The following is a 14,837-nucleotide window of genomic DNA, read 5'->3' as shown; positions in this document are numbered from 1 at the left end:
GTCACAGTGTTACAAGCACCTGCCAGATTTGATTTTATGGGAAATCTAATGCTTGCAACAGAGACCTTCTGTCAATTATCGTGAAGTAAAAATGCTTATTTTTTGTTGACCAAAAAACAGTCTAATATTGTGTAAGTTGGGATTTTGTCCCAATTCACTCCCTGCTACAACTCCAAGGTCATAGGTGGGCAGGAAACCAGATGCAACAGTTTTGAGATGGAAGGGTGAATTGCCCCTTTGGAGGGATTCCTTTCAGGCAGGCCAGTCAACCTTTTTTGAAGGGTGTGTGTGTGGTTGTGCCCACATAAAGGGGTGTGCCTTGATAAATGCTCAAAAATAAGGGCCAACCTGCACCCTTGTCCGCCACAATGTTTGACCAAACCTTGCAGTGGACAAGATGACAGCTGCTCAAGCCTTCAGAGGGTAGAAGTAAGTGTTTTGGCAACAAGGATGTATAACCTCATCACCCACCTCGGCTATCACAGGGAAACTCCTTCAACAGCCAGGTTGCACCGGCCATTGAAGGGAGGTTCCCAATGGCTGGTACAATCCTTGAGAGGAGTACACACTCCCTTCAACATTCAAGCTGTACCAGCCATTGAAGGGTGTGCTTGCTCCCTTTGATGGCTGGTACAATTTGGCTTTCAAAGGGAATCTCCCTTCAATGGTCAAGTTGTGCCAATCATCCAAGGGAGTGTGTACCCCCTTAGATGGTGGGTCTAACCCCGCAATCAGAGGGAGTACACATCCCCTTTGATGGCTGGTACAACTCAGCCATTAAAGGGACTGTGTGCTGCCTTTGATGGCCGGGTTAGACCAATCATCAAAGAGGGTATGCACTCCCTGTTATAGCCAAGTTGTACGGGCAATTGAGACAAGTACACATTTTCCTTGATGGCCAATAACATCAACGGTGCAACAAATACTATACATTTATTTGTAGATGGCATGTATTGTTTTGTTTTGTATAGCATATACATAGTATTTGTATTATATTTTTTATCTAATACAATACAATGTATTTTTTGAATAATGTATTGCCCTCCCCAAATGTAATATTTTGTGGATTGGCATGGTCAATACATTTTTTTTTTGAAATGTGTTGTATTGGATTGGGTGACCAATGCAATTCAAATACACCAAGACATTTTGTATTCCAAAATAAATACAATACAATGTATATGCCTATACAATACATGTATTGCATTTGTTGCACCATTGATACCATGCTCCCTTAGATGGCCAAGATGTGCCAACCATTGAAGTGAGTGTGTACTCCCTTCAAAGGCGGGTACTGCTCAGCCATCAAAGGGAGTCTGAACTCCTTGCAATTGCTGGTAAAACTTGGCTATCAGATAATCAAGGGCAGGGTTGTACTGGCAATTGAAGGGAGTACACATCCTGTTCAATGGCTGGTGCAACTCGGCCATTGAAGCCCTTGGATGGCCAAGTTTCACCAGCCATCAAAAAGAGTGCATACGCCCTTCAATGGATGGTACAACCCGGCTGTCAAAGAGAGTCTGCCTCTGATGGCCAAGCCGTAGGAATACCAGCCATTGAAGGGTTCAAGGGAGTACACACTCCCTTCAGTGGTTGGCACATCTTGGCCATCAAGGGCAGTCTGAACTCCTTGTGATGGCTGGTACAACTTGGCCATCAGAGGCACTGAGGCAGACCCCCTGAGATGAAACATTTGCACCTGTGACATAGTTGTGCAATGTCACAAAGGTCCATTTCCACCCTCAGGTTCACCCAAACCTGAGGGTGGACATGAGAAACAACATTCCTTGCCAAGCTGGATATATATATGTATATATATATATATATATATATATATATCCAGCTTGCTGAGAGGACTCCTCCCAGTGAGCTGGATACATAGTATCCAGCTTGCTGAGAGGACTCCTCCCAGTGAGCTGGATACATAGTATCCAGCTTGCTGAGAGGACTCCTCCCAGTGAGCTGGATACATAGTATCCAGCTTGCTGGGAGGACTCCCCTTTGGCAAGCTGTATACATAAGTATCCAACTCTCTGAGAGCAGTCTTCTTGGCAAGCTGTGTATATATATATATACACCAGGGGAGACTTTGATGCACTCTCCAGAGGTTGCCAGAATCTAATTTTATGTTTTTCTGGGTCTGATGTGAGTCAGATGTGGATTAGGAATAGTGTGTCAGAAGTGATGTGGAATTATCACAGGACCTTATGCAATTTTGTATAGAACCATTTAATTTTCTAAGGATAACTTAATTAAAATCTGTCATGAAATCATAGTTAATCAATGCCCAATTATTACTCATTTATGGTGAATTTCTGTTGATAAATTTCTCTATGTCAAAGGGGTTCTAAACAACGTCAATGTGACTTGCGGGGGATTTCATGGCTTTCTGACCAGTTTTTACTTGTCATGGAGCTGTGAAAGGCCCCTCCAGTGATGTGTCACCCTAATGTACGCGCGTGCACAAAGGTGACATTGGCAAAGTGGAAAAAAACTCACATGCATGTGCATGGAGACATTGGAAAACAAACAAACACAAAAACAGCTCACAAGCTTATACATGCTAAGTAGCCAGGATGTCTATCTGAAATCTGGGACCACACACCTCCAAGCTTGACTTGACTAATATTTTCACCCTACTTTCATCCTTATTTGGCTCAATTCTAGATGATACCGGCCTTCTTTAGGGAAATATGCCAATTCACAACATTGTAACCGCTGCGCTGCGTTTAGCGTAGCGAAGCGGTTAGCGCAGCGGTCTTTGTGCCGCTGCGCTAGCCGCTACGCGCAGCAGTCATATTGCTGCGCTAACCGCTTTTTGTTTTCCCAGGAAAAAACGGTGGTTTGTAGCGCGCTAAAAAAAGCACCCACATAGCGCTGAATTGCTGCGCTTCAGCAGTAGTGCACCGGTTTTCAAAAACAGTTTTAAATCATGTTAAAAGAAATTCAAAACACAATAATGGCGTAGCGGATTTGCGCTAATGCTGCCACCCCTCAGGATGAAGCAGTACCCTGCTAAATTTACGCTTTTTCTAGCGCAGTGCAGCGGTTACTACATTGCAATTCAGATGGGCCTTCCACATCATTCTAACAGGGGTGTAAATGTTGTTGATCTGCGGGAGGCCCAACCTGCAATTTGTAACAAACTTACACACGGGCACATGACAGTTACATTAGCAAAGTGAAAACAATGGAGGACTTCCTGTCAATCTGGAAAGTCAGATCTGAGCCGCCAGATTTCAGATTTTGCAGGGAAATCTAGGTCCCCAAAGAGTCCCAAATTCCAAATTTCCCTGCAAAATCTGAAATTCCAGATTTATTCAAAAATGACGGGAAGTCCTCCAATGACCAACTTCATGCGCATATAAATAACATGAATTGAACCCCAATAATTCATCTCAATTAACAAACAGTTCAAATTGAATTATGATTTGATTGTGGCCATTGTGTCTTAGTGGTTTCAACATCATTCCAGTTGTTTTCCAGTTGACTTCTGCATGACTTCTGGATGGTTTATGCATGAATCCAGGATCAGTTTCAGAATTTTTCATTAATTCTTACACTACTTTCATCCAAGGCATCCAGCACAGTTACGTAAAAAGGGTACAGTATGGCACTCTCTGGAGAGTGCGTCAAAATCTCCCCTGGTGATATCCAGCTTGGCAAGGGAGGTCTCCAGCCCGCCAGGAGGACCTCCCTCACCAAGCTGGATACATTCACTGGGGAAATTCCTCTTGGCAGGCAAGCAAGATTCATATGTATCCAGCTCACTGGTAGGAGTCATCCCAGCAGACTGGCATGTCAGCTGGCCAAGAGGCATCTTCCCGGCCTGCTTGGCTGAGAGGGCCTCTTAGGAGTGATCCCTTGTCTTGGCGAGCTTATCCAGCTTGGCAAGGTAGATCCTCCGGGCAAGCTGGTCACATATCTCACATATCCAGCTCCCTAGTGGACTCACCTCTTTGACAGGAGGGATTACTCTGGTAAACAAGGTGTACAGAAATCCGACAGGAGGGATTAATTCCTACAGTCAGAGGTGTGTAAGCCTCATTGAACACAAGGATTCCTCCGGTGGAAGAGTTGTACATAAATCCAACAGGAGGAATTGAGAGGTATGTACACCTCCTTGACCACAGCAACACCCTAAGCGCTGTGCTACACTACAAAAAGCAGCAAATCAGCGCAGCGCAGCAGCTACCCGCTATATCCAGGGCCAATTAGCAATAGCGTTAGCAGGGAACCGCTATTTACAGTGGTAGCACAGCAAAAATACCACTACGCCAAATAAGACCTCCGCGTAGCGCAGCAATTTTGTCCCGCTTTTGCTACGAATTAGCGCAGCGAAAGCGGTATAGCGGCTGGAGCCTCTTTTTTAATGCTGTTAGCGGCTTTTCGCCAAAATAGCGCGAATAGCGCACTAAGACGCTACGCTTTTGGCCGCTGAACTTGCTTCTTGCTATGCTTTAAGCAAATTTCCGCTGAAAATAGTGCTCATATTGCACTGTGCCGCAGCGCTATTGGGAGCCAAGACCCTCTTTGCTGTGGATGGGGTCCAGCACGCCTGCGCCTTGGTGTGCTGAAGAGTGAGATCAGCAAAAATTTCCACTTTTCAGCGCCCAGAGCAGCATTGTTTCCGCTTTTCCAGCGCTCAGCGCGTTTAGCGAGCATAACTCGCTATTTCAGCGGTTTTCCCGCTATTTAGCACTCAGCGAAGCAGCTTCCCGCTATTTTAGCGGCCAGCGTAGCAAAAAAACCGCTACGGGCTGCATAAAATAAGTGAGTTTATTCTCACAGAACCATTAGCAAAAAGCGTAGCGGTCCACCCGCTATTAAAAGTGCTTGTGAAGCGGGCCCAAACCCGCTGCGTGTAGCGCAGCGCTTGCGGTGTTGACCGCAGGTATTCCTTTGCTCAAAGAGGTATGTACGCCTACTTGACCAGAGGTATTCCTCTGGTCAAAGAGATGTACCTCGCTCTTCAACAGGAATCACTCCAGCCAAGGGGGTATGCCACCTCAGCCAGAGGGATTCCTCCATTCAAAGAGGCAGCACACCTTTTTGACAGGAGGAATCCCTACAATGGAGGAGGCAACCTGTGATTGGAGGCATTCCCCCAGTCAGAGCTGTGCAATCATTGGAATTCCTCCAGCCAGAGCCTCAGAGGTCCATTTGACTTGCAGCACAGAAGTTGTTGTATTGTTGTATCACATGTAATCCAACAGTAACAATGTGCTGCAAACAGAAAACCTGTGGGTCACAGATGTATGGCAAGTACTTCTACCCAATACTTGCCTGTTGTTCAGCCCAAGATCCTGGCACCTGCACCTGGCACTTGTAGATGAGTACTTGTAAGCCTGAAAGTACTATCCTGCAGGTGCTGAGTACTTGGGAAGGAGTACTTTGTGCAATCTGTATGACTAAGCATGAATTAGGGGGTTTCAAACATGCTGCAGGTCCTGTTTCAGAAACACCAAATTCAGGAAATTGGTGCAACTGCAAGACACCCTGCATACATGGACCCAATTTTACCCAAAAAACATGCAGGAACTTTGTTTTCCTGGATTGGGTTTCCTGAACTGGGACCTGCACCATGTTTGAAACCCCCTATTGCACTGCTGCAAGAATTGATGTGTTTGATGGTTACAGAGTAAAATATGCCTGCAAGTATCTTGATTGCCACAGCCTCCTGTGGTGGTGCTAACTCAGCAGATTATATAACAAGCATGACCAGAGCCAACGGTGAAACTGATACTTTACAAGTATCAGTATTGTGTGTGTATTGTATTGAAATAGATGTGTTTTGGATGCATTGGTTACACCACAGGTGAAAAAAGATATTCCAAAGCCGGATTGAATCCAGCTTGGAAATATTTTCCAGTTCATTCAGAACGGACGTTGCCAGGAACGAGTCACAGCATCCGCGTTTGGGATATTTTGAGAATATCTCAGAAACCACTTTGAGTGGTTTCTGAAATATGTTGCATAAATTTAGGAAATATTCTCCGGGATATTTCCCCCAAAATATTTTGAAAATATCTCAGAAACCACTCAGAGTGGTTTTTACAATCTTTTTGAAGATATTCTTGATGAAAAATCCAAAATATTTGGGAAAATATCTCCAATCCCACCATATATCCGGCAAAATATTTTGTTAACCAAATTTTATCGCACAAAATATTCTGATAAACCCTTTTTATTGTGGGAAATATTCTGATATCCATATTTTGTTGCACAAGATATTCAAGAGAACCAAATTTATTGCATAAAATATTTTGCGGCAGTTTTCAGGGAGGTGAGATTACAACAAGAAAGACAAATCAGGCAGAAAGTAAAATGGAGGGCTGCTACCACCACCAGAAGCGCGGGCAATTGGTAGGCCGAGCAGATGGACCCAAAGGAAGGGGAGGACTTGATGCTTGACACGTTCCGTTGGCGGAAGTGTTCAGGGAGGGTGCATGATATTGATTGAACTTTATATATGACAGTCAACAGAGAGAAGCACGGATGAGATATGCATATGTTTAGATTGGGTGCAGGGTTATGAGGATTTGTGGAGGTGTTCAGCGCGTTGTTGTCGATGGGCATCTCCCAATCGACGTTGGTTTCCAAGTCCCTAAAGTAAGCCTGGCCGGAGCCGAACAGCTCGCTATCTTTCTCGACCATCAGGCCGAAAAACCTGCAGACCGGACCCAACCGTAGGGCGAGGTTAGTAGACACACACAGAGAGAGAAGAGGGCGGGTTTGGGTGGGGGACGCACGCTTGTTGGTAGATGGGCTCCTGGCGGCGGAGGAACTCGAGCTGGTTGTCGATGATTGACCATTGCGAGATGCGCTTGTTTTTCAGAGACGGGCCGGCGTAGAATCGGATCGCCTCCAAGCGCTGCAACCACGCCATATGAGCGTGATCAGTCCCGTCGTCTTTGTCAAGAGCAATCTCTCTCTCTCTGTGGGTGGGTGGGTGTGTTTGGGGGACTTACTAAGTAAGTGACAGTCAGTGTGTCTGATGGTATGGAGAATGAGGAGGAGGCGAGTAGCCGGCTTCTGAGGAGCGCAAGGGGCGCAGGCCAGTAGCCGCCGCCGGAGACGGAGAGGAGATTGCTGTGTGTGGGCCGCACCTAGCTTAACTAAGCCTCTTGAACGGAGGGTCCGGGGAACCCCGCCCGGAGGGCTCTCCGCAGGAGAGGCTTATGAGTTATGTCTTGATTTAAGCAGGAGCAGAAAGGATCTGCTACACTAAAAATCCCAACCAATATAGAAAAACTGAATACACAGAGCTGTAGGTTCTGTTCTTGCAAGGAATTTGAGCCACTTATCTATCTTGTAGCCAGAAAAACAACTCCTGGAGTCCCAAACAAGTGGAGCCTCATTTGGAAGACTTGTGCATTTTTGATCTTTTGAAAAGGTCAACAGATTGAGATAGAAAAAATCTGAGTAGACCAAAATGTAGAGAAAGAAAAGTAGCATAGGGTACAGATAGGGCATATTGGTGGAGAGGCTGGGGGAGGAGCTATAAATTTTTTAAAAACCTCTCAGCCAAATGAACTTTCTGCTCCCGCGTAAAATTTGGGATAATGCACAAGTCCCTCCCTGCGGGAGGGGCGGCTTCGCCGCCAGCCACAGCGCTCCCACCAGGGGGGACTTGTGTTAAGTTAGGGCCGCACGATTGAATAAGTGTTCCGACCGGTCGACTGCCCAATGGAAAATTGGAAAGATGCAAGGCGGATCTCTAAAGAGATCACCTGGTGGTAGAAGCAAGGAGATGGAAGTTCTTGGGCACTGCTGGAGCGGGAGGACTCTGAGCGCTTGGCTCACGATTCAAAACTCCGTTTGGAAGGAGATGGTCGCAGCTGCGCAACCTGCAGCACTTCAGCAGGTTTTTTACCACAATCAGACCCAACTGTTGTGTTCTGTGGGAGAGAACTGGGCCAGTTATCCCAGCATGAAGAGTGAAAATTACTGGAAATATTTATTTCAACTTTCCAGAGTCATGGAAAATATTTTTGGGGACTTTTGTAGGTGCAAGGAAATATTTCCTTGAACTTCCAGAGGAAAGAAAATATTTCCTGTGACTTTTGGATAAAGTTCAAGGAAATATTTTCTTTTGCCTAGATATCGTGGGAAATATTTCATTTCAAAAAAAAAAATTGGAGGAAATATTTACAAAGGGACTGGAAATATATTCTCCCAACAATCTCCCTAAATATTTCCAAAAACCTGTAGATTATTTTTGGACCCCATCAGAAAACTTTTAGTGCACCCGTGGTGTATCAGATACAATACATGGTTTTCCACAACTGTGTATTTGGGTGCCCAATACAATACAATACAGCATTTATCAGGGGAAATACATGCTGTATTGTATTGAAATACATGTATTTGTGATGTGTCTGATATCAGATACAATACACACTTTTCCAAAACTATGTACCGCCAATACAGATACAAATACACGTATTGTATCAGTTTCACCGTTGCTAGAGCAGAGATTGATATCAGTTGAACATAACATCAAGCCAGCACATTACTGAGTTAAAACTGAGGCACAGCTTACCCTCTGGCACTCTCTGGAGAATGTGACCATCCCCCCCCCCCTGGTGCTAGTTATTCCATTAGTATGTACCACAGTTACCACTAGGTGTCACAATGAAATCCCTTGACAATGCATTTTTTTGATCAGGATAAAGATCTACACATTTCTTGATGTAGGAAACCATCTTATCAAAACATCCCAATAACCAGTGGGAACAGCCTACATTGATTTAGTCAGAAACCCAGGTGAGCTGGAAATTCAGATTTTGAATGGGAATTTTTTATGACAAATGGTTATTACCATGAATTTCTACGCCCTTCAAAGTGTAACTCGAAGTTTTGGAAAAGGCTTATAATAAAAAACACGCCGGACATAATTCAAAAACGGCGTGTAAACGCGACAAGGCGCGTGTTATCTGCAGCAGTTTGGACGTCGTCGGGCTTTTTTTCGCGGAAAACCCGTGTTTTTTTAGCAAGGCCGAAATTAGAAGAGAGAAAAAAGCAGATATCACAAGAGGAAGTTTGTTTGAACATGTGTAAGATGGGGATCCAAGCTATAGACCAGGTTGAGTGAGGAGCAGTCCAGCCCGAGGGTGAAGATGATTGGGCGTGGCTACTGAGCTACTGAGTGGGTGATGACGTATGTGTGTGTGTGTGTGTGTGTGAGTGTGTGTGTGTGGAGTGTGCCGCAGTGGGTGCTCTTCTGTGCTCTTCGGAATCGGAAGCGCAGGCGGAGAAGGATCACCCCCGCCCTCCGCCACAGCAGCCCAGCCCGAGCCGAGGGGAACTCCGCCCTGGACACTTAAACACTTATTTATTTACTCAGAACTGCACAGCCAGCACCCAACCATCATCCAGCAGCCATGGCCCACATCGCCGCGGGTCCCCGCGGACTCAGCCTGCCCTACTCCTCGCTCTTCAGCCCCAGCCAGCGCACTCGGGCCCACGACCCACGGCCCCCGGAGCTCCTCTGGAAGAACGCGGCCAGTCCAGTCGAGCTCGGCGACGCGGACTGCCCCGCGAGCACACTCCGAAAGCCGAGGTCACGCAAGCCGCCCCGGTTCCCCCGGCTGAGGCGGATCGCCTTCAAGGCCTTCAGCCTCAACCCCGACACCGCCGGCAACCCCAGGCGGAACACCCTCACCACCACCGAGATCGTCTCCCGCAACACCACCCAGCCCACATCCATCTTCAGGTCCTGGAGACTCAAGTCCAGCCCCACCAAGACACACCTCAAGAAGATCGTCGTCGTCCTCAAAACTCGCATCAGTGCCGCCAGTCCCCAAGACCAGCAGCCCAAATCATGGGAGGAATACAACCGTCGCTATGCCAATGTCAGTAGCATCACTCTGCATCACCAGACGGCTTACTTATGACTGACCCACGGACTCGCACAGGAAGAGATCGATGTCCTCAACCCGCCCCTGCCGCCGCTAGACCTGAACGACCCCTCCTTCGAGTTCTATCCCGCACCGCGCCCGCCGAACGAGCCCGTGCGCCAACTGGTGGTCAACCGGCTCGACCTCCTGGGCGGGAAGCCGTTCGACCCGAGCGCCGAGGGCGCCGCGAAGGCCAAGGCCCGCGCCGCGCTTGCAGACAGGCTCATCGCCCAGGGGAAGGTGCCCCCAAGCCTCGACGTCCGTCCCTGGCAGCAGGACGCGGCCGCCGATCGCCATCTCCACGACCCCCGCACCGTCGTCGCTGACGTCCGCAGCGGCAGGCTGCCCCCCGAGACCCTCGAGCAACACCCCGTCTTCCGAGATATCGTCAAGCGCTGCCGGGAAATCTTCGGAAGCGCCCTAAGCATGCTATCTGTCCGTCCCTCGTACTCTGACGGCCATCTTCCATTTGTATATACTCATCCCCGTCGTGCAACGTACATTAGATCCTCGACGATGATCGCCAGGTGTTTCTTGCCGAGTCCGGGGCCGCAGAGGCAGGCATGGATGGAATGCGGGACGTGACCCGGGACATCAGTTTCTGTAGGTTGATCATCTTCAAGCTGTAAGCCTCAGACTCACACAGTTCGTTTCCCCGTAGGTGCCCACACCATCCTCGGTGGTCGCCGGGGGATGACAGTGCTCGATGCAAAAAAAGACTGGCGATTCGGGAACGGGCCTTTGGTCCATGATCTTGGGGCAAGGTTCTACGCCGGGGTGCCCTTGATGGCCCCGAACATGGATGGCAGCCAAGAAGCGGAAGAAAACTCCTGTCCGATCGGGACCCTGTGTATCCTGGACTTCAAGCCGCGGGAGGCGTTCAGCTCGGAAGACCAGAAGAAGCTCGTCTACATCTCCGAATACGCCCGCCGAGAGATCGAGCGCTGGTTTGCGAGCAAGATCAAGCAGAAGGTCGAGCGTCTGGCGGCCACCCAAGAGGACTGGGACCACGAGCTCAAGCGGGTTGCCAGCTCGGGAAGCGACGGAGAGGCGTCCGAGGACTCCGAGGTGCTGTCTTCCCCCGGCTCCCAACTCCGGAGCCCCACCTCCTCCCACTTCTCCTCCAGTTTTCGCAAGTGGAGAAGCATCAGCTCCATCTCCACCGCCCCCCCTCTCTCGCCCTCCCTCTCCACCCCGAGCCCAACCTCGCCCACCAAGCCCCGCCCAGGCCTGTTCGAGGACGTGCATGGGGCCGTGAAGCCGAAGATGCGCAAGGTGTTCGACCTGGCCACCAAGCTGGTCGCCGAGACCTTGGAGCTCTCGCTCGTCTATCTGATGGCCGTCGAGCCCTACGCGGAGGCCGAGGATCTCGGCCGGACGCTGATCCTCTCGGGCCACAACATCCCCCTGCCGGTCCCCGAGCTCGACCCGGGCCTGCATCTGCGCGTCCTGCGGGCGGGCGAGGGCGGGCTGCTGTACCAGAACCCGTCGCTGGACGAGGCCGAGCGCGACGGCTTCCAGCCCCGACTCGCCTCCCCGCCCGCCGTCCCCTACGCCTCCGCCATCCTGCTCGCCGTCGCGCCCGAACCGGCGCCCAACGCCGGCGGCTTCGTCTTGGCCGGCTTCTCCGCCGACCCCAAGAGGGTCTTCGGCGCCGAGGACGTCTCCTTCATGAAGCAGTTCGCCGCCCAGCTCGCCCCGTATACCTCCCGCCTGCCGCTCCATTCTCCCCCCCTTAGCTAGGCCCCTGTACCACCATAAAACCCACAATATCCTGTCCTCTCTCTCTCTCTCTTGTCTCCAATGTTCGGACAGGTCAAGCGCCAGAATCAGGATGCCCCCGCCGCCGCTTCTTCTCGTGTATTCTTTGCGCTCACACGTCCGCCGTGTCCGCCACTTTCGCCTAATTTCTTCTCTCCATTGGATCTGTTTTTCGCTGCTCCTGCCACAGCCCCCCGCCAAAAAAAAGCATATCTGTATATATAATACGTTCCTCTCTACTAATACTGGCCTTCCTTCTTCGACCACCTCTTAAGTACCGTGTATAATGTTGATGATGGTGCGCAGTGCAAGGCAGTCTTGTTGTTGTCTCCGTCTGTGAGAGGGGGGCTCCGGCTGAGTCCCTCTGGACAGTGGACACCGGCCACCGCTTCGTTCCCGGGGCCGATCTCGCCGGCGGCCAGGCATCGAGCACGCGTGGCCCAAGCTTCTGTCACCCTGTGCACACATGCCCCCACGGCAGCTTCTCGAGCCCCATCCTTTTCTTCTTTCTCGGCGCGACGATGCGGCCGTCCTTGAGCATCGGCGCTGGGCCGCCCCGCCCGGGCGTAACTCCAGCCTCGGACGCCCTGGCGCCACCCTGCCGCCGGGGCGTGAGCCCCGGAGGGAGTGTAGGTCGAGCCCACGGTCTGCGACGGCGGTGGGTCCGGCTGGGAGGGCCCATGGCTCGCGCCAAGGTCCAGCGGGCCCAGCTGTCTCGAGCACACGAGGCTCATGTGTCCGCAGCTTGCCGTGTCTTCCCCTATGGGGTGGCGAAGTCGCGTGGCCAGGACCCTCAGCTCGAGAGCGCTGGCACTCCACTACGACTGGTCTCCATCTGTGCACTGTCCTGTGGCTGGCGGAAGAGCGGCAGGACCCTGGAACGCGCGGCCAGAACACAGCAACGCAAATCAAGTCAAAAAGCGTGGGATTCACACATTTTTGGAAGAGGGTTTTCTTCGTTTCTTCCATACTTTCGCCTCATGTTCGGGAGAAGATAGCAGTACAATCAGGGGGGTTCATGATGAATTTGATTGAACTTTGGAGCCAAATTGAAGGCCTTGATGAGCTACATTTTGAAGTTTTGGGTACATGCACAGCCGCAGACGAGCCTGATCACTTGGAGCAACTAAGCAATTTTAAAAAGAAAAATGTTCATAAACGCCTTAAAATGTGTCCCAAAGTTTTGTAAATCTCAATCGTGAACCCCCCATTTTCCTTTTAAGCGTCCATGTGCCCATCTCTTCAGATTGAGTATATCACGTTTGGTTGTGAGCCAAAGTGGCTTGGAACATTCATACATTTTGGTTGCTATCTTCTGGCCGCCCGTTCCAGGGTCCAAGAGTGGCTATTTGATGCCATGCTTAAGATATACGGTGTTCCAAATTGCATAAGATTTTTTTACATGAAATCATCAACTGCAATTTTGGCTGGGAGATGTCACTTGAAGTTTTATGCACGCTGACATCTCCCAGCCAAAATTGGCTTTATGATTTTATGTAAAGTGGCATATGCAATTTTGAATACCATAATAGCTCACTTGCAGGCAATTTGCATATAACACAGATGATATGAAAGGATCATTTCGGCTGAGCAGTGACAATCAAGCATAAGTTTTTGGCAGCAGAGCAGTGATTGGATAGTATTGTACAAAACCGGATCCAAGCGAACTTTCTCGCGCCTCTGATTGGGGACCTTGGGGATGGAAGCCTCTTGGAACACAACAGCCGGCTTTTCATGCAGGAACGAGGGGCTTCCAAAGGCAAGAATGTACTTTATCTAAGTTAAGACAAGTTTCCCCTGGTGGGAGGCTTGCTGTGGCTGGCCGCAAAGGGGCCCCTCCCGCAGGGAGGGACTTGCGCGTAATGTCAAAATTTTGGCTGGGGAAGAATTCACAAATGGCTGGAGGGAAAATATTAAGCCTCAGCCAGCCTCCCCCTCAGGTCCTGTGGACCTGCCCCAGAGCCAAAAGATACTTCTGGACCTCAGCTTTCATTTGGCACTGGTCTCATCTCCTCAATCCAAACCATTTGCACTGTACTAATGTTTTAAAAATAAATAAAAAAACATGAAGAAATGTAAACTAAGGATGCAAAACCATCATGCCTGGTGGATCCTGGATCCGCAAACCCGCAGATATCTGCAGATCCTACACATGTAGTGTTGCATTTTGTTGCAGATAGGAAATGCAATTGTGCATATTATCAGAAAATCCAAAAATGGATCTTCAGAGCAATGTAATATCCTTCAGGATTCCTTTGACCTTCAAAATGGATTCCTTCAATAAGTTTTACAGCTTTTTGCTCAAAATTTCAAATGAGGGTGCGCATCAGCACTGCCAATGAAACTGTCTATTCAGTTTTCTGTGGAACTCCATAAAATATTATGTGTCCTATGAGAGTTGAACCCATGTCTCTTATATCCATGTCAAGTGTACTAACCACTGTACTAAGGACGCTTGGATATGAATGGCTGCAGGTGGGTGAAAGAACATCCACTGGTGTCACATGAAGATCCCTAATTGAGGGTAAGACCTGTAAATGACAGGTCATGAATGAGTGACACCAGCAGGTATGATAAAGCTAAGAGTAGCAGAACCACAACCTGACATTTTCTTTGTACATATTTTGCTGATTTTTTAATAATTATTTAGTGATTTTGGGGTTGAATATCCTTCCTTTCCCTGCCAGACTTCTGACACTAGGTGTAAGCCTGTCCTGCGGAGAGCCCTCTGGGCCGGGTCCCCCGGACCCTCCGTTTGAGAGGCTTAGTTAAGCTAGGTACATTATTGTATCAGAAAATTGATGTGCACAGGATGATGCTCTAGCAGCAACCTCCCACTTCTGTATGCAGTGATTGAAAGTGTCAGATTTGGAACTCCCGGAAAGGATTTCCGGTGTGAGCGGGATAGGAATGTGAGGAATGCACACCTATGGCCACTACTCCACACTATAGTATACATAGCATGGCAGGGGCGGACTATGGTATGTAGAGGGGTTACTCTCCGCCTAAAACTAACAAATTTCCTGTGGCTCCAGCAACACCTGGATGTCCAGGTTTTTGGCCTCCAAATTCTTGCCCAAGTCCCACATCCTCCCCTTTCCCCTGCTTAGCTCATCACCTGCACCCAACACCTACATAACAGACCATCACAGGTCTTACAACATACATAATCAA

At 49.2% G+C, this 14,837-nt stretch overlaps 3 protein-coding genes across 3 annotated transcripts; 1 reads left to right on the top strand and 2 right to left on the bottom strand.

The window, feature by feature from the left end:
• Nucleotides 1-6,292: 6,292 nt before the first annotated feature.
• Nucleotides 6,293-6,889, bottom strand: PtA15_10A441 (uncharacterized protein; the record flags this gene model as incomplete). Its single annotated transcript, XM_053160617.1, has 3 exons — nucleotides 6,293-6,409; nucleotides 6,478-6,670; nucleotides 6,753-6,889. The coding sequence occupies 3 exons, from the start codon at nucleotides 6,887-6,889 to the stop codon at nucleotides 6,293-6,295; spliced, it is 447 nt and encodes a 148-aa protein (XP_053024573.1).
• Nucleotides 6,890-9,386: 2,497 nt separating this feature from the next.
• Nucleotides 9,387-11,645, top strand: PtA15_10A440 (uncharacterized protein; the record flags this gene model as incomplete). Its single annotated transcript, XM_053160616.1, has 4 exons — nucleotides 9,387-9,857; nucleotides 9,921-10,337; nucleotides 10,409-10,505; nucleotides 10,564-11,645. The coding sequence occupies 4 exons, from the start codon at nucleotides 9,387-9,389 to the stop codon at nucleotides 11,643-11,645; spliced, it is 2,067 nt and encodes a 688-aa protein (XP_053024572.1).
• Nucleotides 11,646-11,902: 257 nt separating this feature from the next.
• Nucleotides 11,903-12,397, bottom strand: PtA15_10A439 (uncharacterized protein; the record flags this gene model as incomplete). The annotated part of the gene is made up of 1 exon (XM_053160614.1): nucleotides 11,903-12,397. One exon carries the CDS (start codon nucleotides 12,395-12,397, stop codon nucleotides 11,903-11,905), a length of 495 nt encoding a protein of 164 aa, XP_053024571.1.
• Nucleotides 12,398-14,837: the final 2,440 nt, after the last annotated feature.

This window comes from Puccinia triticina, chromosome 10A (assembly GCF_026914185.1).
Source record: "Puccinia triticina chromosome 10A, complete sequence".
NCBI classification, from domain to species: domain Eukaryota; kingdom Fungi; phylum Basidiomycota; class Pucciniomycetes; order Pucciniales; family Pucciniaceae; genus Puccinia; species Puccinia triticina.
The sequence above is the reverse complement of the archived record's forward strand: the minus strand, read 5'-3'. Positions and strand labels throughout refer to the sequence as shown.